Below are 26,349 nucleotides of genomic sequence, written 5' to 3' on the forward strand. Positions count from 1 at the left end.
GACAGACTCCAGGCTTAGCCCCTTGAGATACAAACCCCAGACCATACCCCTAAACACGGACCCCAGGCTACTGTAATATTGACCCCCAGTCTACCAAGACGAACATAGATCTAAGACCAGACACCTAAATAAAAACCTTAGACCTCGAAACAAACGCAGTCATTTACAGCCAATGCTCCTAGGAAAGCTATGGAAAATGGCTCTCCTCCAGAAGGAAGGGCATTGTGTCTCTACGGCCGGCTCTCTACCAGTATGTGGCATTAGAAGGGCTCCTTCCTTCTGGATGAGAGCTGTTTTTCGCTTTTTTTCTGGGGCCATTCACCTCCTTATGTTATACAGACGCCTCTTCATCTTTAATGGATGCCGTGTAATCCGTTTTCTCTGTTTGGTAACAACTGGTTGTTGTTGGCTCCAAAATGGGAATGATAGTTACTCTTCTGGGTTTATCACCTCGCTCCAGTTATGTCATTACGACAGTGTGATTTTACATAGGACTGCCGGTGACGAGTGCAAACCAGAGAGACAAATGACAATCTCGACTCATTGGTACTGATATTTTATTCTTAGGATAGGTCATGAATATCAGATTTGTGAGGGTCCGACAGTCGGCCCCCACTGATCAGCTGTTATCATGTTCCGCGGCCGCCGGAAGCAAACCGTGTAAGGAGCAGGACGTTACAGCGCCATACACTGTGTAGTGGCCGTTCTCGGGTACTGCAGCTCAGATCCTATTCACTGCAATAGGCTGCTAAATCTAATAATAATAAATAATCCGGATGTTCTCCCTTAAGAATCATGCACAGCCTTTTGCAACAGTCAAACTCTCTGTTCCCTTCATTTATCCATTTTTCTTTCTCCTTCTCCTCCCTCCAGAGACATAAAGCCTGACAACATCTTGCTCGATATGAACGGCCACATTCGCCTGGCGGATTTTGGCTCCTGTCTGAAGCTGATGGAAGACGGAACGGTAAGTTGTGGAATCCGCGGGAAGACATGATTACGGCCAAGTTAAAAACTTCAAAAATTTTTGTAACAGGGGGTCAACTTCCCATCCGATGGGACCCCCGCCATTCCCAAAAAGGGGGCTCTTAGAGCATGTACACCTGCGCTCCATTCATTTTCTGTGGGACAGCTGGAAAAAGCCGAAAAGAGCGCTCCACTTAGGGAGGAACGTGGGGGCGCATCCTCGAAGAACCCCATTTTTGGGGGGATCGTTGGAGGTCTCATACATGTTGTTTTCCCTAATCTTATGATTGGGCGATACCGTTAAGACCCGTCACCTCTTCTAACATCTCTGTTTCAGTTCACACTTAACAAAACAATTCTTGTCTTTCCTCTTTTATTCCTCCTGGAAATGTCTATATACACACCACTGCATCTTAAGATCTGGGGTGGCGGGGGTTTCTATGCATTGTGACAGTGACAGAATGGAGACATGTCCCCCTTTGGCCACAGATGCCATAAATTTCTAGGAGGAACAATAGAGGAACGACTGAGAGCAAAGTGATGACAAAGGTGCTCCAGAATTGTAATTTAGGGGGGTGCCTGCATATAGGAAGTGTGTCCGCTGCACAATGTACAGACTATTAATTCCTGTGTGTTTCTACTTTGCTAGGACCTTGTGGCTTTTTTTCCAGTTTTCCAATCCAATGATGTTAGTATTATGACTGTTTTGGTTTGTTGTGCTTGTTTTTAGCCTTTTACGGACGACTTTGTAGTAAGATGTTGTAGCGATGAGTGTAGTCCACTGCGCTGTGTCCAGGGTTAGGGGACGAGCAGACGGTGCATGGCTCATAGGGCACCTCGTTTTGCTCCACCGCATCTTGCCTTTTCACACTGAGCACAATTAGGTTCACTCTCGAGGATGTCCGTCTGCTCCGACGCTTTTGCACGGATATATTGCGCCTTATGTCTGCGCTTCCAGAATGCATCGGTGCAGAGGTAACAGTCAGGTGTAAGCTGCTCCTCCGCGGGGTCGTCCCCGTGCCTTTCGCTTTGGTCACCTCGGGCACTAACCTGCGTCCTCTCTCTAGGTCCAGTCGTCGGTGGCTGTCGGGACTCCGGACTATATCTCTCCTGAAATCCTCCAGGCGATGGAAGACGGGAAGGGGAAGTACGGGCCGGAGTGCGACTGGTGGTCCCTCGGGGTCTGCATGTATGAGATGCTCTACGGGGAGACGCCATTCTATGCAGAGTCCTTAGTGGAGACTTACGGGAAGATCATGAACCACAAAGTGCGTGCATGGAAGAGTTGTCATCTCTAGGTCTGAAAATTAAAGGGATTGTCTAATCGGATCAGGTACCTCAAGGTTAACCAGATTTTTTTTCCTTAAAGGAGCGGTTTCAATTCCCATCTCAGTTAGCGGACGTCTCTGAAAACGCGAAGGACTTAATAAAACGGCTCATCTGCAGCCGGGAGCACCGCTTGGGTCAGAACGGGATAGAGGACTTTAAGAATCACCCGTTTTTTGCTGGTATCGACTGGGAAAACATCCGGAACTGTGAAGCACCTTACATCCCAGAGGTCAGCAGCCCCACTGACACGTCCAACTTCGACGTGGACGACGACTGTCTGAAAAACTGTGTAAGTGCTTCTCAGCGGAGCCTTCCCACATAGTGACCCCCGGCAAACATCATACCCACCCACCCAAAGTCACTGCTGTCTTCTGGCTCCTCGGCACCGCCTGAAGTCACGTCTGCTCCCCTCTGTTTTACTCTCTAGGAGACGATGCCTCCATCTACTCACACTGGATTTTCTGGGCACCATCTCCCGTTTGTGGGGTTCACTTACACAAGTAACTGGTAAGATGCAGAATACGTGACTGGTTGCATTGATCATCCTGATGGTTAACCACTTGTGCTCCGTCAGTGTACTTTCAGATAGAAGCTCTATGCGCTACACTGTGGGAAAGTCCAGCACGGACCTAGACGCCAATGTCCAGCGGACGCTAGAAGACAGCCTGGCCACCGAGGCGTACGAGAGGCGGATACGTCGCCTGGAGCAAGAAAAAGTGGAACTGAGCAGAAAGCTGCAAGGTAACGTGGACGGAAGAGGCGCACTCTCGTAATGTGGCTGTAGACGTGGGATCAGGCATCCGCCTGTGGCTGACTACTCGGTGGCGTAAACCCCCGAATCGTGCCAATCAGCAGCTTAAAGTATTATCGACATATGGAAAGGTTTTCAAACTCTGCATTAATTTGTGCCTCTTTGCCCCCAGAATCCACCCAGGCTGTGCAGGTGCTCCAGTATTCTGCAGTGGACGGCCCTGTTACAGCGAACAAAGACATGGAAATTAAATCCTTGAAAGATGAAATAGACAAGTTGAAAACACAAGGTGGGGATTTGTTATTTTCTTGAGTCCTAATATTGTATATTGTAGGGTTTGTCTTCACTGTAATAGTTTAGTTTTTGTTTTTTTTTTCCCCTAGATGCGTCACAGGTCATATAATATCAGGTCAATATAAGCCCCCCTTACACATTAGACTGCAGTCTGCTTAAACCATCGATATCCTCCCAGCAGTCTGTGTATGGGGGTCTCCCGCCTCCCCCCGACGCATGTCAGGTCAATATAAGACCCCCATACACATTAGACTGCAGTCTGCTGAAACCATCGATATCCTCCCAGCAGTCTAATGTGTATGGGGGCCTCCCCCCAACGCATGTCAGGTCAATATAAGACCCCCATACACATTAGACTGCAGTCTGCTGAAACCATCGATATCCTCCCAGCAGTCTAATGTGTATGGGGGCCTCCCCCCGACCTATGCTGTTGGGGGGAGAGAAGGATCCAGCTGTTGTTTTTCGATTGACCGGCAGGTAGGTAAGTACATGTCAGAGGAGTCCGGTAACACAGGAGCACTCGGCCAAGCTGAGCGTTCGTGCATATAGGGCAGTCGGAGGAGATGGCTGTCGACTGGGCAATAGTATAATGTGTATAGGGGCTTACAGCCAGATATACGTATAGTATCTAACATGCTGAACCTACCTAATTATTTCCTAATGTGTCCAGAAAAGGTAAGGGAATAACACTGTCCTATGCAAACTTATTGGGGTCGAGCATGCCAATGGAGCTGCCAATACCCTACTGTTAATGGGAGTTATTCCTATCCACAGTATATACCATGAAAGTCCAGTAGATGAGACCTATCTAAAGGACTAGGCCCTAACTGGGAAGAGAGAGGTGGCCGCACATGTGCATTCACTTGTAGGAAGTTTCTGAAAATTGCTTTGCACCCGTATCTGTTAGAGATTGGAATATGCAGATTTACTGCAGCAAAATTGCACCAAATCCACATATTTTGCGTACAGATTTGTGCGGATTTCAGCTTATGAATAAAATACGCCATAAAAGCAAACAAAATTATCACGGTGTCCATTGCAGGATATGTACCATAATTCTGCAGCGGGTAGATGTGATTTTTGTCATCTCAGTTGTGACCATACTGCACGTCCTATATGTGCATTCACCCTTCTTCAGCCGAGCATGCTGTTATTTCAGCAAGAGCAGTATATAGGGGTCTGGCAGCCACTTATCTCCTGGAATAACCATTCCATATCACAGAAATCTATATATATATATACACTAGGATGGGCCGCGTTCGATTATGGTGTATCCAGGGCAAGGTCTAACATGTCTGCAGATTTAGTCTGGGAACCTTGGCCTCCCTGGAATCATTTGCGTCTGCCCGGCTCCTTTCGGCTAATATTAGGACTCCTCATTGTCTTGTGCTTTGCATGCAGACCTTAAGAAGATCTCGCATCTGAGCCGCAGGATGTGTGCCAGGTCCCTGGGTATTCGTACAAGACCTGATTCCATTTAATGAACCCAGCTGGGAACAGATATTAAGATGCCGTAAATCGTTTAGTCAGGTCTAATGAAATGGCAGCAAAGTGCTAGGAAGCCGCCGCACCACCCCGGCATCGCCAAATGCATCAGCTCTTATGTTCTTAAAGAGCAAGTGCACCTGTCAGCCGTGAAATCCCCGATATCCAGCTCCATCATTGGGTTGCATTAACAGTTATTCCGTACATTGAAAGTCATCACCGAAGCTTCTGGTCGGTAGGGGTCCTATTACTGACACCCCTTCATTCATTCTCTGCTTTGTCCGGCAGCCACATTCACAGTGAATGGAGCAGCGGGCACTTGCATTACAAAGCCCCTGTTCTTTTGATGAGTGGCGGTACCAGCAGTAGGGACCCCCTGCAAGATGGAACGTTATCACCTATCCTGTGCACAGGTCATGTTCAATGATTAAGCTTTTACAACTTAATGAAACTTTTCTCAACAATATAAATAAAAACAAGAAATGAGGGTCATCACTTGTACAAACAAGCAACTTGGCAATTTAGCCAATATTAAAAATCCTCGACATTCTCAAGAACGGAGCGATTTTTAATTGTACCGTTTATTTCTTGTTGCCCAGGTCATCAGTCACCCCTTTAGTCTATCAGAGATGGCCGGTTTTCTAGCCAAATGTGCAGCGCTTACAAACTTTGATACAGATCTTGCAAGCGCTGCTCTGAAGTTGGCCTGAACACTTCAGTGCCCCTCTTATGCTACAGGGGTAAAGCTGCTTAATTTTTCAGGTGAACCGTTCAGACCAGCGAAGTGCACCGCCTCTGACAACCAGGTAGTCAGGAAACAGGGTAGTGGTGCTCTCCTTAAACTCTGAGTTAAGAACAACCCTTTCAGTTTTACTGATTATCGTCTATTTTAGTCACATCCGGAGCTGCATTCACAATTCTGTCGGTCACTTTTGGTGAATCCAGTGGGATCTGCGGCAAATAATCCAAATCTGGGGCTCTGATTTCAGCTACGGATCTGCTTCTTTATATGGCGCCAATACATGTGGGGCAAATTTGCTTTTGTTTTTCTTTGTTTCACATGCACGAAGAGGCCTCAGGTGAGATTGTCGGTCCCCCATACTGAGAAGGAAAAAGGGATTGCGCAGAATTGTAAATGCAGCTCTGGATGTAACTGGAGAAGAAGTCAGAACTGATATTTGGAAGCATTTCAATAGAACTGGAAGTTTCCTGTGAAAGCTGCAGATCTTCAGCTCTGCACATAGCGATGTATATTGGGTGGAGTCTGGATCACGGAGCGGTTCTCACACACAATATAACGGCGATGTTCTGCAGCAGAGGATATGGAAACAATCTGCTCCAGCGCTTCCCTCATGCGGCCCGGGGTAGTAACGTGCTCCGCTCCGTACACATCTGCTTTCCGTCACAGATTCCCAGTGTCGGACACATGTGCTGGCTGCGAGAGCGGCAGGTCTGTAATGAGAGGACGCAGCCATGTGCAGGACCTGAGAAAGGAAAGTCGTCATATGGGAAACGAGATGCTGCAGAAATCTGCCCAAATCTGCTGACATTTAACATTCAGTCTGGATTCTATAATCTGCGGCAGGCATAAAAGTCGCCGCCTAGACCCGAGGAATTCAGGATAAGCCTGGAGCGGATTCCCAAGCTCTGCCTCATGGATGCTTTAAAAAAGTATGTAGGTTGGTTCTTCACTGGTAATTATTGCAGCGTATATAGACAGGATTGTCTAACCTCAATACAATTACTCAGGGCAGTGAAAAAAAAAATATTCCCATTAACAGCAAGCAGAGATCTTGCAAATGGTGAACAATCGAAGCACAAAGTATATTGTAACGTCGTAGACCTTTTCGTTTTGCATCGACTAAGCATCATTTACATAAAATTTGGACTTTACATTCTCAAGCGCCATTAAAATAAGCCGTCACGGAGGAATTTTTGTACCGCAGGACCAGAGCCCCCCAATTACCTAGGAGCCGGAGATATCTCTGCGGTGAGTCACCGGGCTCGTAAAGCTGGAGCTGCCTCAGACATGTGTTTCCAATCCTGCCCGAGTGCGGAAGACTTCTGTAATTTCGGTAACATTTTCTTTTTAGGAATCTGGTGCTAGTAATGTGTCCGATAACTCGGAGAGCAGGTTGGTGTTGGCTCATAGCAATGACAAGTGAAAGGTTCTGCTGGAGCGGAGCGCGCTCTGCGGAGCCAGCAACTTCTCCCTGCGCACAGATTCACAAGACTCCTCTCTGCTCCTGCCAGATCCTAATATTTCATGTCACCGGCAGTAATGCCTTCCCATTCCTCTGCATTCAGACGCTCAGCGCTCCAGGAATATCACGGTGTGCCTCGTAGGTCAAGCAGAGTTTGAATGCAAAACCTCTGGGCAGCAAACCGCAGCGTCTCACCGGAGGAGGCTGAGCGTAGTGCTGAGTGCGCTGTATCATTGCCATGTCCTCCTCTGCAGGCAGGAACGCAGCTTAATAAGACAGATTCCATTCTCCTACTGCTTTTATATGGTTTGGTCATAAGATTACATTGGCTTGAAAAGAGAAAAATGGTAAATCAATCCAAAATGACTAATGCCATATTATTGTATAGAAACTTTACTGTATATGATGCTCACTCTGTGCTGTCTGGATCCAAATCAATATTGGCAGATGTGTGTCTGTATGTAACTAGTACTATACTGCCCCCTATGTTCAAGAATATAACTACTATAATACTGCTCCTATGTACAAGAATATAACTAATATAATACTGCTCCTATGTATAAGAATATAACTAGTATAATACTGCTCCTATGTACAAGAATATAACTACTATAATACTGCCCCTATGTACAAGAATATAACTACTATAATACTGCCCCTATGTACAAGAATATAACTACTATAATACTGCTCCTATGTACAAGAATATAACTACTATAATACTGCCTCCTATGTACAAGAATATAACTACTATAATACTGCCCCTATGTACAAGAATATAACTACTATAATACCGCTCCTATGTACAAGAATATAACTACTATAATACTGCCTCCTATGTACAAGAATATAACTACTATAATACTGCTCCTATGTACAAGAATATAACTACTATAATACAGCTCCTATGTACAAGAATATAACTACTATAATACCGCTCCTATGTACAAGAATATAACTACTATAATACTGCCCCCTATGTACAAGAATATAACTACTATAATACCGCTCCTATGTACAAGAATATAACTACTATAATACAGCTCCTATGTACAAGAATATAACTACTATAATACCGCTCCTATGTACAAGAATATAACTACTATAATACAGCTCCTATGTACAGGAATATAACTACTATAATACTGCTCCTATGTACAAGAATATAACTACTATAATACTGCTCCTATGTACAAGAATATAACTACTATAATACCGCTCCTATGTACAAGAATATAACTACTATAATACAGCTCCTATGTACAAGAATATAACTACTATAATACTGCTCCTATGTACAAGAATATAACTACTATAATACCGCTCCTATGTACAAGAATATAACTACTATAATACCGCTCCTATGTACAAGAATATAACTACTATAATACAGCTCCTATGTACAAGAATATAACTACTATAATACTGCTCCTATGTACAAGAATATAACTACTATAATACTGCTCCTATGTACAAGAATATAACTACTATAATACTGCTCCTATGTACAAGAATATAACTACTATAATACCGCTCCTATGTACAAGAATATAACTACTATAATACTGCCCCCTATGTACAAGAATATAACTACTATAATACCGCTCCTATGTACAAGAATATAACTACTATAATACTGCCCCTATGTACAAGAATATAACTACTATAATACTGCCCCTATGTACAAGAATATTACTACTATAATACTGCCCCCTATGTACAGGGATATAACTACTATAATACTGCTCCTATGTACAAGAATATAACTACTATAACACTGCTCCTATGTACAAGAATATAACTACTATAATACCGCTCCTATGTACAAGAATATAACTACTATAATACAGCTCCTATGTACAAGAATATAACTACTATAATACTGCTCCTATGTACAAGAATATAACTACTATAATACCGCTCCTATGTACAAGAATATAACTACTATAATACCGCTCCTATGTACAAGAATATAACTACTATAATACAGCTCCTATGTACAAGAATATAACTACTATAATACTGCTCCTATGTACAAGAATATAACTACTATAATACTGCTCCTATGTACAAGAATATAACTACTATAATACTGCTCCTATGTACAAGAATATAACTACTATAATACCGCTCCTATGTACAAGAATATAACTACTATAATACTGCCCCCTATGTACAAGAATATAACTACTATAATACCGCTCCTATGTACAAGAATATAACTACTATAATACTGCCCCCTATGTACAAGAATATAACTACTATAATACTGCTCCTATGTACAAGAATATAACTACTATAATACTGCTCCTAGGTACAAGAATATTACTACTATAATACTGCCCCTATGTACAAGAATATAACTGCTATAATACTGCTCCTATGTACAAGAATATAACTACTATAATACTGCCTCTATGTACAAGAATATAACTACTATAATACTGCCCCTATGTACAAGAATATAACTACTATAATACTGCCCCTATGTACAAGAATATAACTACTATAATACTGCCTCTATGTACAAGAATATAACTACTATAATACTGCCCCTATGTACAAGAATATAACTACTATAATACTGCTCCTAGGTACAAGAATATAACTGCTATAATACTGCTCCTATGTACAAGAATATAACTACTATAATACTGCCTCTATGTACAAGAATATAACTACTATAATACTGCTCCTATGTACAAGAATATAACTACTATAATACTGCTCCTATGTACAAGAATATTATTACTATAATACTGCCCCCTATGTACAAGGATATAACTACTATAATACTGCCCCTATGTATAAGAATATAAGTACTATAATACCGCTCCTATGTCCACTATATTATATGGGTGAAATTTACCTTGCGGAGACTCGCGTCTCCACAAGATAAATAGACATGCTGCAGTCTGGAAAGACGCGCCACTTGTCTGTCTCTGCTGGTCTGTTTCTTGGAATCCCATCCACTATGCTGTAATATCAGCGTGTAACCCGCAGCATTTTCTGATCACGTGCTCCTACTGTAATGCTGCCGTTACATTATGTACATATGTTTTAATGAAAATCCTCATTTGTCCATTTATTCATACATTTCTTGGGGGAGTAATAGAGGCATCAGCACATTGCAGAGTTCTAAGAAAATATTCTGCAGAAATGTTTTAGGGAATTCATTAGTGTAGTAATATGGATATGCTCGGACAGCCGACTGTTGCTCCCTTTGCGGCTTATGTTGCCATTCCCTTTCCTGGCACTTCAGTGGTTACTCTTTCCATGGATACATTATAATAAGCGCACACGTGCAGGAAATCAGATACTCGGTCACTGCCTGATCTACAAATAACCACAAGCAGAACTGAGTCACTGTCTGTTAATCGGGGATCGGCATCTGAGCGCCATTCCAGCCCTGGTTTATTTAATGAAGAAATTACCTTCTTTTTTTTTTTTTTTTTATTTCCAGCGTAAAGTTCACTTTTATCCCATGTAGAAGCATCGATTGTTTTCCTTGTTTTATCCCAGGATGGAGGCGACATCTGGTGCTGATTTTAGCACATAATCTGTGTATAAACAGGCGCACACCTGCCTCTTCTTTCTACTTTGGCTGGAATGTGCGCCCTCTAAACAGCGGACCCCATCTACTGCATAGAAGAAAATATACCGCGACCAGCTACTGTAAATATAAGGCTGCACTAAGACGCACAGAGTTCAGCTGCTCATTTTTGCCACTGATGTTCAAGAAATCCTCAGCAGAATCTGCTGATTTTGCTGCAGATTTCACCCTTTGCGTTGCAGTAGGTAATATTTTCTGCATAAACTGACATTCTGCAGATTTTGGATCCATTCTCAAGGGCCTCATCTGCTGCTGAATTTCCGCAGTGTTTCATTGCTGATATGCCAGGGATTTGACTCCCATGCAAAGTGCCGCCGGATGTAACAACCCATGCAGTCCATACAGGGAAAGAAAGGATCCATGGATTCCATAAATTAAGTCAAGTGTAATAATGAGAAATGACACAGAAAAAGTAAACACACTTTTTGATATTTATTTAATACTTCATACAAAATCCTTTTGTTTGTGATAAGCTAAAAGACGCCTTCTGGAGAAACTAGTCGCAGGCATTGCTCAGCTGCTTTATTTCCTTTTTCTGAAACCAATTGGGAGTTTCCTTGGCCGTGTGTTTGGGATCATTGTCTTGCTGAAACGTCCCCCATCATTTCATCTTCATCACCCTGGTAGATGGCAGTAGATTTCAAGAATGTCTCGGTATATGTGTAAAAAAAAATGTATAATATATTCTACTTTAGAATCTCTGTAATCGTTCTGACCCAGACAGTCATACTGCCAAGTATTTTTACCTTGCAATGAACGCCATAAAAACAAAACCCCCAAAACCTATGGTGGTATTAATTTTTTTTTTTTTCCTCCATTTCATCTCATTTTGTATTTTTTGTTCACATTTTTCATTACATTTTATGGTAAAACAAATGGAGTCATTCAATAACTACAACTGATACAGCAAAAAAAAAAAAAAAGCCCTCATATGCCTATTTTGGCTTAAAAAAAAAAAAAAAAGTTATGTCTTGAAGCAAGGAAAAAAAAAATTAGGTTGTAGGGATTAGACAGTGTATCTTATACATTGGATGTAGTGTGCCCAGCTCCTCGGGGGTGGAGCTGTAGTTTGACAGTTCTACTCCCATGTGGTATAATCCTACAGTTCTGTGCACAGTGCAGGGACCCCACCTCTGCTTAGCAGAATGGTATGACCCACTTAAGTTTAATGCATCAATGGGCTAAACCAATATAAATAATATGGTGTCCGTTAGGATTCCACGACTCGTGTCACATGATCCGTGGCATTCTGTTTCTCCTCTGACAACTCCCCCCGGCCCTGTAAACATGTGCGTTGTCATGATCCTTTGAGAATGAGGAGCGGTCAGCATTACCGGCTCCTCATCACTAGTTACATAATATCCCCCAGTGAGATGTTACTGGGCGATGTGCGGCTCTATAACTGTGTACAGATGGTAGGGAATTCCTCCTGTTCCACAGGGTGGAGGTCTGGGGTAGTTAAACTACATCTGTCAGTATTGCCTACTGCAGAAGGGAAGAATTCCAACTATGGGGTGGAGCGTCAGAAAAGACCTAAGCCCGGATACATGGCCAATAGAATTTGGTACCAAGATCATGGCCGCTTTTCTTCTGAAATAGCGCCTCACCTGTCTACAGGTTGAGTTTGGCATTGCAGCTCTATTAAAGTGAATAGGACTGAGCTGTAATACCACACACAACCTGTGGACAAGTGTGGCGCTGCTTTTGGTCTTCTAATCCTGGACAATCCCTTTTAATTAAGGTGTGAAATAATTAATGCTAACCAGTCATTGCAATAACGCTTTTCTGTCTCCCAGGCACCGGACAGCACAACCAGCAGCTGGAGAAGAGCGCGGTGACGCGGCAGGACTTAGAGGATTTCTCCAAACAAATCAAAGCCTTTGAAAAACAGGTGAAGATGCTGAAACAGGAGAAGGAGGATCTAAACAAGGTGAGAGGCCAATGTGTCCGTGTAGGAGAGCAAGGAAACGAAAACTGTATGTTACATCCAACATCGTGAGGATCTGTAACTACACAGCCTCCTGTATTCTACCCCAGAGCTGCACTCACTATTCTGCTGGTGCAGTCACTGTGTACATACATTACATTACTGATCCTGAGTTACATCCTGTATTATACCCCAGAGCTGCACTCACTATTCTTTCTGCTGGTGCAGTCACTGTGTACATACATTACTGATCCTGAGTTACCTCTGTATTATACCCCAGAGCTGCACTCACTATTCTGCTGGTGCAGTCACTGTGTACATACATTACATTACTGATCCTGAGTTCCATCCTGTATAATACCCCAGAGCCGCACTCACTACTCTGCTGGTGCAGTCACTGTGTACATACATTACATTACTGATCCTGAGTTACATCCTGTATTATACCCCAGAGCTGCACTCACTATTCTGCTGGTGCAGTCACTGTGTACATACATTACATTACTGATCCTGAGTTACCTCTGTATTATACCCCAGAGCTGCACTCAGTATTCTGCTGGTGCAGTCACTGTGTACATACATTACATTACTGATCCTGAGTTACCTCTGTATTATACCCCAGAGCTGCACTCACTATTCTGCTGGTGCAGTCACTGTGTACATACATTACATTACTGATCCTGAGTTACCTCTGTATTATACCCCAGAGCTGCACTCACTATTCTGCTGGTGCAGTCACTGTGTACATACATTACATTACTGATCCTGAGTTACATCCTGTATTATACCCCAGAGCTGTGCTCACTATTCTGCTGGTGCAGTCACTGTGTACATACATTACATTACTGATCCTGAGTTACATCCTGTATTATACCCCAGAGCTGCACTCACTATTCTTTCTGCTGGTGCAGTCACTGTGTACATACATTACTGATCCTGAGTTACCTCTGTATTATACCCCAGAGCTGCACTCACTATTCTGCTGGTGCAGTCACTGTGTACATACATTACATTACTGATCCTGAGTTCCATCCTGTATAATACCCCAGAGCCGCACTCACTACTCTGCTGGTGCAGTCACTGTGTACATACATTACATTACTGATCCTGAGTTACATCCTGTATTATACCCCAGAGCTGCACTCACTATTCTGCTGGTGCAGTCACTGTGTACATACACTACATTACTGATCCTGAGTTACATCCTGTATTATACCCCAGAGCTGCACTCACTATTCTGCTGGTGCAGTCACTGTGTACATACATTACATTACTGATCCAGAGTTACATCCTGTATTATACCCCAGAGCTGCACTCACTATTCTGCTGGTGCAGTCACTGTGTACATACATTACATTACTGATCCTGAGTTACATCCTGTATTATACCCCAGAGCTGCACTAATTATTCTGCTGCTGCAGTCACTGTGTACATACATTACATTACTGATCCTGAGTTACATCCTGTATTATACTCCAGAGCTGCACTCATTATTCTGCTGCTGCAGTCACTGTGTACATACATTACATTACTGATCCTGAGTTATATCCTGTATTATACCCCAGAGCTGCACTCACTATTCTGCTGGTGCAGTCACTGTGTACATACATTACATTACTGATCCTGAGTTACATCCTGTATTATACTCCAGAGCTGCACTCATTATTCTGCTGCTGCAGTCACTGTGTACATACATTACATTACTGATCCTGAGTTACATCCTGTATTATACTCCAGAGCTGCACTCATTATTCTGCTGCTGCAGTCAGTGTATGTACAAGTGCTTCTCACTAAATTAGAATATCATCAAAAAGTTAATTTAATTCAGTTCTTCAGTACAAAAAGTGAATCTCATATATTCTATAGAGTCATTACACACAGTGATCTATTTCACATGTTTATTTCTGTTAATGTTGATGATTATGGCTTACAGCCAATGAAAACCCAAAAGTCATTATCTCAGTAAATTAGAATAATTAACAAGAAACACCTTAAAAGGCTCCTAAGTGTTTATAAAGGTCCCTTAGTCTGTTTCGGTAGCTCCACAATCATGGGGAAGACTGCTGACCTGACAGATGTCCAGAAGGCGTCACTGACACACTCCACAAGGAGGAGAAGTCACAAAAGGTCATTGCTAAAGAAGCCGGCTGTTCACAGAGTGCTGTATCGAAGCAGATTAATGGAAAGTGGAGTGGAAGGAAAAAATGTGGTAGAAAAAGGTGCACAAACAACCGGGATAACCGCAGCCTGGAAAGTATTGTTAAGAAAAGGCCATTCAAAAATGTGGTGGAGATTCACAGGGAGTGGACTGCTGCTGGAGTCATTGCTTCACCACACACAGACGTCTCCAGGACATGGGCTACAAGTGTCACATTCCTTGTGTCAGCCACTCATGACCAATAGACACCGCCAGAAGCGTCTTACCTGGGCCAAGGAGGAAAAGAACTGGACTGTTGTCAGTGGTCCAAGGTCCCAGAGTCTGGAGGAAGAGTGGAGAGGCCACAATCCAAGCTGCTGGAGGTCTAGTGTGATGTGTCCACAATCAGTGATGGTTTGGGGAGCCATGTCATCTGCTGGTGTAGGTCCACTGTGTCTTATCAAGACCAAAGTCAGTGCAGCCGTCTACCAGGACATTTTAGACCACTTCATGCTTCCCTCTGCTGACAAGCTTTTTGGAGATGGAAATGTCATTCTCCAGCAGGACTTGGCTCCTGTCCACACTGCCAAAAGTACCAATACCTGGTGTAAAAACAACAGTATCACTGGGCTTGATTGGCAGCAAACTCGCCTGACATTAACCTCATAGAGAATCTATGGAGTATTGTAAAGAGGAAGATGAGACACCAGACCCAACAATGCAGACGAGCTGAAGGCTGCTATCAAAGCAACCTGGGCTTCCATAACCCCTCAGCAGTGCCACAGGCTGATCGCCTCCATGCCACGCCGCATTGATGCAGTAATTGATGCAAAGGAGCCTGACCAAGTATTGAGTGCATTTACTGATCATACATTTCAGTAGGACAACATTTCAGATTTTACAATCATATTTCAAGCTGGTGTTATAAAGTATTCTAATTTACTGAGATAATGACTTTTGGGTTTTCATTGGCTGTAAGCCATAATCATCAACATTAACAGAAATAAACACGTGAAATACATCACTGTTTGTAATGACTCTACTGCATATAATGAGCTTCACTTTTCGGACTGAAATAAATTACCTTTTTGATGATATTCTAATTTTGTGAGCAGCACCTGTACGTTACGTTACTGATCCTGCGTTACATCCTGTATTATACCCCAGAGCTGCGCTCACTATTCTGCTGGTGCAGTCACTGTGTACATACATTACAGTACTGATCCTGAGTTCTGAGTTACATCCTGTATTATACTCCAGAGCTGCACTCACTACTCTGCTGGTGCAGTCACTGTGTACATACATTACAGTACTGATCCTGAGTTCTGAGTTACATCCTGTATTATACTCCAGAGCTGCACTCACTACTCTGCTGGTGCAGTCACTGTGTACATACATTACATTACTGATCCTGAGTTAGATCCTGTATTATACCCCAGAGCTGCACTCACTACTCTGCTGGTGCAGTCACTGTGTACATACATTACATTACTGATCCAGAGTTGCATCCTGTATTATACCCCAGAGCTGCACTCACTATTCTGCTGGTGCAGTTACTGTGTACATACATTACTGATCCTGAGTTACATCCTGTATTATACCCCAGAGCTGCACTCACTATTCTGCTGGTGCAGTCACTGTGTACATACATTACATGTTAGTTGGGGTACACTTATGTGTCTCCTCTCTTACTTTCTTCGTTCAGGAGCTGGTGGAGTCCAATGATAAGTTAAAGTCTCAGACCAAAGAGCTTAAGGAGGCCCAGAGCCAGCATCGGCTGACCGTGCAGGAGATGAAGGAGATGAACGAGCGCCTCACAGAGCTGCGCTCTCACAAGCAGAAATTTGTCCGTCAGCTCCGCGACAAGGAAGAGGAAATGGAGAGTGTTGGGCAGAAGGTGGAAGCGTTGCGGCAGGAACTGCGAAAAGCGGAGCGGGCCAAGAAAGAGGTAGGAAGGGAAGGAGAATGGGGACACATGAGAAAACCTCTGCGCTGGTGTCCCCTGCGGCCCCAGAGCGGCTGCTAAAGAGTCTGTCCACAGCCGAGCGCTCCGCTAACAGACTGGATCCAAGGAATCGGCTATCCTAGCCATTTATCCCTTTGATTGGTGTGGTTCATGGACTGCCCAAGTAATCTTTTTTTTTTTTTTTTTTTTAAATATAGGATAGTATGTTAAAAAAAAAAAAAAAAGTACTAAAAATATAATTAAGAAAAGTAATATAAAGAAAAATACCATTTCGGTGCATAGATTACATGAAGACAAAGCGCGTAACTGCACTTCTTCCTTCTCCTAATAGCAGGTTATTCAGTGCAACGTGTTAATGGCAGAAACATATTTTGTAAATTACTTTTTTCTATCTTTAAAATATATATTTATTTCTCTTTCTTAGATGGAAGCTCAGGCTGAAGCAGCAGCGGCCGAAGCATCGAAGGACCGAAAACTGCGAGAGCGCAGCGAGCAATATGCCAAACAATTGGAGAGCGAACTAGAAGGCCTGAAAGTAAGTGAACCCCAAGTGATCAAGCTTTTTTCTCTATTAACCCTTGCTGAGGATGTTCGAGATGGCAATATCCCACTAATGACCAAGAACAAGCTCAGCTCTGCTACATCTGTATGTGCGGATATGCATGAAGTACAATGACGGCGTGTCCGCACATACTCGGTGAGGCGCCTGCGCTGCACATGCTTACCTACCTCGTATCCCCACAGCAGAAGCAGACCGGCCGCTCCTCGGGTTTCAGCAGCTCCGAGCAGCAGCAAGAAATCAACAAGCTGAAGACCGACCTGGAAAAGAAGAGCGTGTACTACGAAGAGGAGCTGTCCAAGAGGGAAGCGCTGCACACCACCGAGATCAAGAACCTGAAGAAGGAGCTGCGTGACGCCGAGAGCCAACAGCTCACCCTCAAGAAAGAGATCCTGATCCTGAGGGACAAGCTGGAGAAGACGCGTAGAGAGAGGTAAGGACCCGGAAACTCAGGAAAAATAGAAGTCCATTCTCTACTTTTCTGACCTGCCATGAAAAAATGCCCTAAAAAGAATGCAGCCACCGTCAAGGTCTAAAATAGTTTGGATAGGTAGGAAAAAGTTAACATACACTTAAGCTTTTGTGGAGAGATATCCAAATTATACTGGACTGCCATAATGGACCGTTATACTGGACTGCCATAATGGACCCGTTATACTGGACCGCCATAATGGATCCGTTATACTGGACCGCCATAATGGACCAGTATACTGGACCACCATAATGGACCGTTATACTGGACCGCCATAATTTACCGTTATACTGGCCGCCATAATGGACCAGTATACTGGACCACCATAATGGACCGTTGTCACAGGTTCCTTCTCCGGTATCACACAATCAACAGAGCAAGAGAATAGTGAACAATTCCAAGACCTTTATTTAGGCAAAACACGAAAGGTCCATATATACGATCCACCACACAAAGGATAAAATATTCCAGAACACGAATGCAGTTCAGTAACAGGATAAAAGTCCAACAATCCAGCACAGAGGATAAAATATGGTCCATACGCTTCCCTTCTCTCTGACGTGCTGTGTTCACTTCATAGTTCCAAACAAGACTGATCTCTGTCTCACCTTCCTGATATTTTAAGTCTCCCCCCTCATTCACAGGTCAGGAGGGGGAAGGTCTTTGGGGCTCATTGCCTCAACAAGCTAGGTCAACATGTCATTAGCATATTAGCAAACCACATTATTCACTGACCCTGTGGAGAGATAACAATACAGAACTGTGGGGAGAATATCAGATGGCAAATAACTCAACACCATGAAAACAAGCCAAACAGCAATATACACAAAATGATACCCACATAGCATATCACAACCGTTATTAGTGATGAGCGAGTGTACGCGTTGCTCGGGTTTTCCCAAGCACGCTCGGGTGGGCTCCGAGTATTTTTTAGTGCTTTAATCGCCGCAGCTGAATAATTTACAGCTACTAGCCAGCTTGATTACATGTGGGGATTCCCTAGCAACCAGGCAACCCCCACATGTACTCAGGCTGGGTAGTAGCTGTAAATGTGAAATCATTCAGCTGCAGCGATGAAAACTAAATCTCCGAACAAAGGCTAGGGGCGGCACAGGTGCAAACTACTTGATAAAAACAGCCACCCCCACACCAACCAAACATTGCAGGGGTTGGCTGCCTAGCAGAAAAAATGAACATTGATATAACTCACATAGGACGCCAGTCACACTGGTAAGTGTGGTGCACAGTGTCTGATATGCAACCTATTAATGACGCCCCTTGTATTAACAGGCGGGCTGCCCAGCACTATAATATGCAGCACACAGTGACAGACGCCCCAGAAAAACCTAACCAACAAAAAGAGGCCTAGCCACATCCTGCAAAAAAAGATATGATATAGTGCAAAAAATGTATGCATATGATAAACACATACATTATATGAGGTATTGGTTTAATATTTTGGCCAAAATAAAATAAGCCCGCAACCCAACGTCAAGGCTCCTCATAATATTGCGGGTCCTACCACTAATATCAAAAAACAGCTAACATAGAAAAAACTCAGAAAAAATACATACCATGAGATACGGCCTTCCCAAAACCTTGTCTGATGACAAATGCACACTTAGCAGGATGCAGCAGGCCTCCACTGATAAAGGCTAGGAGCGGCACAGGTGCAAATTACTTGATAAAAACAGCCACCCCCACACCAACCAAACATTGCAGGGGTTGGCTGCCTAGCAGAAAAAATGCACATTGATATAACTCATAGGACGCCAGTCACACTGGTAAGTGTGGTGCACAGTGTCTGATATGCAGCCTATTAATGACACCCCTTGTATTAACAGGCGGGCTGCCCAGCACTATAATATGCAGCACACAGTTTTTTTTGTTGGTTAGGTTTTTCTGGGGCGTCTGTCACTGTGTGCTGCATATTATAGTGTTGGGCAGCCCGCCTGTTAATACAAGGGGTGTCATTAATAGGCTGCATATCAGACACTGTGCACCACACTTACCAGTGTGACTGGCATCCTATGTGAGTTATATCAATGTGCATTTTTTCTGCTAGGCAGCCAACCCCTGCAATGTTTGGTTGGTGTGGGGGTGGCTGTTTTTATCAAGTAGTTTGCACCTGTGCCGCCCCTAGCCTTTATCAGTGGAGGCCTGCTGCATCCTGCTAAGTGTGCATTTGTCATCAGACAGGGTTTTGGGAAGGCCGTATCTCATGGTATGTATTTTTTCTGAGTTTCTTCTATGTTAGCTGTAAATCTCCGAACACTAACAAATACTCGAAGGTCACCTGAGCGTGCTCAGGAAAACCCGAGCAACGAGTAAACTCGCTCATCACTAACCGTTATACTGGACCGGCATACTGGACCGCCATAATGGACCCCTTATACTGGACCGCTATACTGGATCGCCATAAAGAACCGTTATACTGGACCGCCATAATGGATCCGTTATACTGGACTGCCATAATGGATCTGTTATACTGGACCGCCATAATGGATCTGTTTTACTGGACTGCCGTAATGGATCCGTTATACTGGACTGCCATAATGAATCTGTTATACTGGACCGCCATAATGGATCCGTTATACTGGACTGCCGTAATGGATCCATTATACTGGACTGCCATAATGGATCTGTTATACTAGACCGCCATAATGGATCCGTTATACTGGATCGCCATACTGGACTGCCATGATAAGGAGAGTTTGGAATTTACTACCGTCAGCGTTTTTGAACTCTCGTATCTGCCACCAACATCCCCCGATCTGGGGCTACACGACGACTGTGACCACCACACAGGGTAATCAGCCAAAGATCTCTGGATGCCGCTGCTCCATCCGTGTAATGCAGGTGAATGGGGTCTTATCGCGTCCTGCAGTGTCACAACATTCAGAATAATTTTTTATTATTGCTGACCTACTTGTCGCTGTACCCTGGCTGGTCGCAGTTCGGCACCCCTAACATGCGCGATGTCGTGATGTAGCAGCGGCACACAACAATCCTTACCAGCACCCAAAGTTGCCTTATAGCCCCAGTGTCATGGAGTCACAGGGTGAAGGAGACACTGAAGAGATAGGGGGGCTCTGTGGGAGAAGGACCCTGTTATGGTGTCAATACGTAATGTGGTCCAGGCCCTCTCTGTACTCGGGGCTTATATGGTGCTGCCTTCAGGCAGATCCATCTCGGGATAACGGGACCTGACACTTTTTGGCTCCGCTCATATAAACACTGATTATACTTTCAGCACAATCGATAACTCTGGGCCCTCGGACCCCCAGCGTCACCCAGCTGGATGCCCATAGATGCCTTCTGGGGAGAGATGATGTAATGTTTCCCAGTATCGCCCCAGCACAACAGTCACTGGTGCCAGCTGCCCCCCGCAGACAGGAGAGGCATCACATCTAGAGCAGGCCGCCGCGGTCTATCCTAAAAAGGGAAAGCGCGGCTCTGGCTGCACCGCCTGGAAAGCCACAAATCACACTTTTATTTGAACTAGAAAGATTTATGTCTAAACAATCTCCGACCCTGAGAAGTCCGGAAAATGGAAGCACGAGCCTCCGGCACATCTGCAGCCCCCTGTACACGCATCGATCTATATCACATATATTGAATAATGTTCTTATAACTGCAGGCATGGCCGAAATTGTTGGTACCCTTGAAATTGTTCCATAAAATGAAGTATTGCACACAGAAAATTACTGCAGTTACACATGGTTTATTATAGACTCGTGAATTTCCTTTCTGTATATTGTAACAACTCAAAAACACAAAGGGAAAAAAAGGCAAAATTGGACATAATTTCACCCCAAAACTCAAAAAGGGGCTGGACAAAATTGTTGGCACTTTCATCTTAATATTTGGTTGCACCCTTCGGAATAAATAACTGCAATCAGTTGCTTCCTATAGTCATCAACAAGCTTCTTACACCTCTCAGCTGGAATTTTGGACAACTCTTTTGCAAACTGCTCCAGGTCTCTCATATTTGATGACTCTTTCTCCCAACAGCAAATTTAAGATCTCGCCACAGGTGTTTAATGGGATCCGGACTCATTGCTGCCACTTTAGAACTCTCCAGCACTTTGTTTCCATCCATTTCTGGGGGCTTCTTGAAGTATGTTTGGGTTTTTTGACTACTGGATGAGCCATGACCTAGGACACAAGCCATCTCTGACACTGGGCACTACATTGCGACCCAAAATCCTCTGGTAACCTTCAGATTCATGATGCATACAGTTAAGGCACCCAGTGCCAGAGGCACCAAAACATCTGTGAACCTCCACCATAGTTGACTGTAGGTGCTGTGTTGATCTGTAAACAGTAGAACGATGTGCTTTACCAAAAAGCTCTATATTGGTCTCATCTGTCCACAACACTCTTTCCCAGAAGGATTTTTGCTTACTTGCATACATTTTGGCAAACTACAGTCTCACTTTTTTATGTATGTATCAGCAGTGGGGTCCTCCTGGGTCTCCTGCCATAGCCTTCAAAGTTTGACAGATACTTTGCGCTGACTCTGATGCACCCTGAGCCTGCAGGACAATTGCAATTTCTTTGGACCTTCAATGAGGCTGCTTATCCTCCATACGGACTCTCCTGCATTACAACCTTTCATCAATTTTTCTCTGCTGTCCACGTTCAGGGACATTGGCTACAATGCCATGGCTTGTAAACTTCTTTATTATGTTGCACACCGTAGCCAAAGCAGCATCAAGATCTCTGGAGATCTCACTTTAAGGTTTTTTTCTTGTCCTTTCCCTGCAGTTTGGCCTCACGTCTGCCTCTGATCAGACACCGTCTTGTATTTTAGATTTCATCCTGCTTTCTCCTTTGTTTTTACCCGTTTCCCAACATGACATATATGTAAGTCACACGGCGGGCGCTGATGTCTTGTACAGCCGACGTCCACCTCTAACAGCAGCGACCAGAGTTGGTTCAGATCACTGCACTAAAATCCATAAATGCCACTGTCACTCACTTTTACAGCTGCATTTATGGCATGCGATCGGGTTGTTGTACCATTTCAAGCCCCCATCACCTTTCCTTTCCCGTGACGAGACTGTATGATGCTTGCAAGGCAGCCAGGGTCCTACTGAAGTACCCCGTGGCTGCCTTGTTGGTACTCCATTGAAGCCATCCTGTAGGCTTCACAGGAGACAATAAATTTCCTTATATACTGCAGTACCATTGTATCAGAGTACGTATTTTCTGGTGTAGAAGACGACTGGGCATGTAAGACGACCCCCAAATTTTCCATATAAAATATGGAGTTTGGGATATACTCGCCTTATAAGACGGGGGTCATCTTATATGCCCAGTCGTCTTATATGGCATGTGCGGTCCAGATGGTTCCCAGGGTCTGGAGGAGAGGAGACTCTCCTTCAGGCCCTGGGATCCATATTCATGTAAAAAAAAAAAAGAATAAAAATAAAAAATATGGATATACTTACCCTCCGACGGCCCCCGGCTCTCAGCGGTGCAAGCGGCGGCCTCCGTTCCTAAGGATGCATTGAATGAAGGACCTGAGATGATGTCACGGGAATGGAGGCTGCCGCTTGCACCGCTGATAGCTGGGGGCCGTCGGAGGGTAAGTATATCCATATTTTTTATTTTTATTCTTTTTTTTTTTTTATTTACATGAATATGGATCCCAGGGCCTGAAGGAGAGTCTCCTCTTCTCCAGATCCTGGGAACCACACAGGACCGCTCCCTGCACACGCTGTACCCGGCGTATAAGACGACCCCCAACTTTTGAGATGATTTTCAGGGGTTAAAAAGTCGTCTTATACGCCGGAAAATACGGTATATAGAACATCACTCGTTCAAGTCCCCTGGAAACGGAAAATATTTTCTTGAAAATATTATAAAAGTTTAAAACATCCCCTTTTCCAAGCAAAAAAAATAAATAAAAATGAATATACCTATAAAGTAGAAGAAGTCTAATTTATCAAGCTGTAAAGCAATTTAATCCATATGCTGTTAAGCAAAAAAAAACTAAGAAAAATCCACCAGGAGTTTCTAATTTGGAGGTGTCCTCCATTTATAGCGGTGAGATGAGAACTCTCCATTCTTGTCAGACTTTCCCTTAAAATGTTATTTCTCAGCAATCAATTTAGCGATCTGTTCTATAATATCAGATTATGATCGTTTTTACTTTTATTCCCTCAGCCAAAGTGAGCGAGAAGAGTTCGAGGCGGAGCTGAAGCAGAAATTCGAGCGCGAGCGGGCGCTGCTGGCCGAGGAAAACAAGAGGCTGTCGAAAGAACTCGATAAGGTACCACATGATATGGGAAATCACTTCCTCAGTGTGGATAAGCCCCATATACATGCTCCTGTCGTCTCCAGAGCTGCGCTCTGAATTCTGCTTCCTTTCTATCAGGGATTTATCACATGCTGCAGTTTTTTTTTGTTTACACATTTTTCAAGGGTAAAAAATGCTGCAAAGTGAATGAGATTTCTGAATTCTTATGCCCACGCTGCAGAGTTTTTCCTTGGGGACATGAACCTTAAAATCTGCAGCTTGTTCATTTTTGCAGCTTTTTTTCACCCATTAAAAAAATGGGAAAAAAACGCATTAAAAAACGCACGTATTTTCCTGCTAATATTCTGGTTCGTGGTGCAGAAAAATCTGCAAATTCTCAACATCTGCACAAACTCTGCTCAACTGCTCGGATGTGTAAAACTTCTCAACAAAACTTTTGCAAACTTCATGCTGAGAAATGTCCAGGATACGCCACAAGTGTCTGACCGAGGCAGGTTCCCCCTCTGAGAGCTTCACCGATCTCGAGAACTTGGTCTCATCTTTTGCTCCTGTGAATGGCAAAGTTGCTGCACTGCAGGTGCTCCCTTCATTCACTTCTAGCCGGCGTATCCTGATGACTTAAAGTAAATGTGCGAGGGTGGAATAACCCTTTAATAGATTTCTGTCCTTTTTTTTTTTTTTTTTAAATTCAAGCTCAACTCCATGCTTGAGAAACAGAATATTAACAACAGGCAGCTGGAGGACGAGATGAGGGATCTGGCTGACAAGAAGGAGTCTGTCGCTCATTGGGAGGCGCAGATCACAGAGATCATCCAGTGGTGAGTCCTCAACATCCGTCCCTCATATCTGCATATAACTACTAATAGTTACTACTATGATAATACTGCTCTTATGTACAAGAATATAACTACTATAATACTGCTCCTATGTACAAGAATATAACTACTATAATACTGCCCCCTATGTACAAGAATATAACTACTATAATACTGCTCCTATGTACAAGAATATAACTACTATAATACTGCCCCTATGTACAAGAATATAACTACTATAATACTGCTCCTATGTACAAGAATCTAACTACTATAATACTGCTCTTATGTACTAGAATATAACTACTATAATACTGCTCCTATGTACAGGAATATAACTACTATAATACTGCCCCCATGTACAAGAATATAACTACTATAATACTCCCCCTATTTACAAGAATATAACTACTATAATACTGCTCCTATGTACAGGAATATAACTACTATAATACTGCCTCCTATGTACAAGAATATAACTACTATAATACTGCCCCCTATGTACAAGAATATAACTACTATAATACTGCCCCCATGTACAAGAATATAACTACTATAATACTCCCCCTATTTACAAGAATATAACTACTATAATACTGCTCCTATGTACAGGAATATAACTACTATAATACTGCCTCCTATGTACAAGAATATAACTACTATAATACTGCCCCCTATGTACAAGAATATAACTACTATAATACTGCTCCTATGTATAAGAATATAACTACTATAATACTGCTCCTATGTACAAGAATATAACTACTATAATACTGCTCCTATGTACAAGAATATAACTACTATAATACTGCTCCTGTGTACAAGAATATAACTACTATAAAACTGTTCCTATGTACAAGAATATAACTACTATAATACTGCTCCTATGTACAAGAATATAACTACTACAATACTGCCTCTATGTACAAGAATATAACTACTATAATACTGCTCCCTATGTACAAGAATATAACTACTATAATACTGCCCCTATGTACAAGAATATAACTACTATAATACTGCCCCTATGTACAAGAATATAACTACTATAATACTGCCCCTATGTACAAGAATATAACTACTATAATACTGCCCCTATGTACAAGAATATAACTACTATAATACTGCCCCTATGTACAAGAATATAACTACTATAATACTGCTCCTATGTACAAGAATATAACTACTATAATACTGCTCCTATGTACAAGAATATAACTACTATAATACGCTCCTATGTACAAGAATATAACTGCTATAATACTGCTCCTATGTACAAGAATATAACTACTATAATACTGCCCCTATGTACAAGAATATAACTACTATAATACTGCCCCTATGTACAAGAATATAACTACTATAATACTGCCCCTATGTACAAGAATATAACTACTATAATACTGCCCCTATGTACAAGAATATAACTACTATAATACTGCTCCTATGTACAAGAATATAACTACTATAATACTGCTCCTATGTACAAGAATATAACTACTATAATACGCTCCTATGTACAAGAATATAACTGCTATAATACGGCTCCTATGTTCAAGAATA

General features: G+C 43.0%; 1 protein-coding gene across 4 annotated transcripts in view; it reads left to right on the forward strand.

The window, feature by feature from the left end:
• The window catches only part of CDC42BPA (CDC42 binding protein kinase alpha), a 178,638-nt gene that overhangs the window by 116,699 nt on the left and 35,590 nt on the right, over nt 1-26,349 (forward strand). For all 4 annotated transcript variants that reach the window (XM_077282144.1, XM_077282141.1, XM_077282142.1 and 1 more), the window contains exons 6-17: nt 874-967; nt 2,034-2,234; nt 2,336-2,584; nt 2,723-2,802; nt 2,870-3,036; nt 3,219-3,335; nt 12,439-12,572; nt 16,412-16,654; nt 17,097-17,207; nt 17,417-17,664; nt 23,878-23,983; nt 24,665-24,789. In XM_077282144.1, the coding sequence (XP_077138259.1) occupies nt 874-967; nt 2,034-2,234; nt 2,336-2,584; nt 2,723-2,802; nt 2,870-3,036; nt 3,219-3,335; nt 12,439-12,572; nt 16,412-16,654; nt 17,097-17,207; nt 17,417-17,664; nt 23,878-23,983; nt 24,665-24,789 (1,875 nt within the window). The remainder of the gene's footprint in view (nt 1-873; nt 968-2,033; nt 2,235-2,335; nt 2,585-2,722; nt 2,803-2,869; nt 3,037-3,218; nt 3,336-12,438; nt 12,573-16,411; nt 16,655-17,096; nt 17,208-17,416; nt 17,665-23,877; nt 23,984-24,664; nt 24,790-26,349) is intronic.

The sequence above is a fragment of the Ranitomeya variabilis genome, chromosome 2 (assembly GCF_051348905.1).
Source record: "Ranitomeya variabilis isolate aRanVar5 chromosome 2, aRanVar5.hap1, whole genome shotgun sequence".
In the NCBI taxonomy this organism is placed as follows: Eukaryota; Metazoa; Chordata; class Amphibia; order Anura; family Dendrobatidae; genus Ranitomeya; species Ranitomeya variabilis.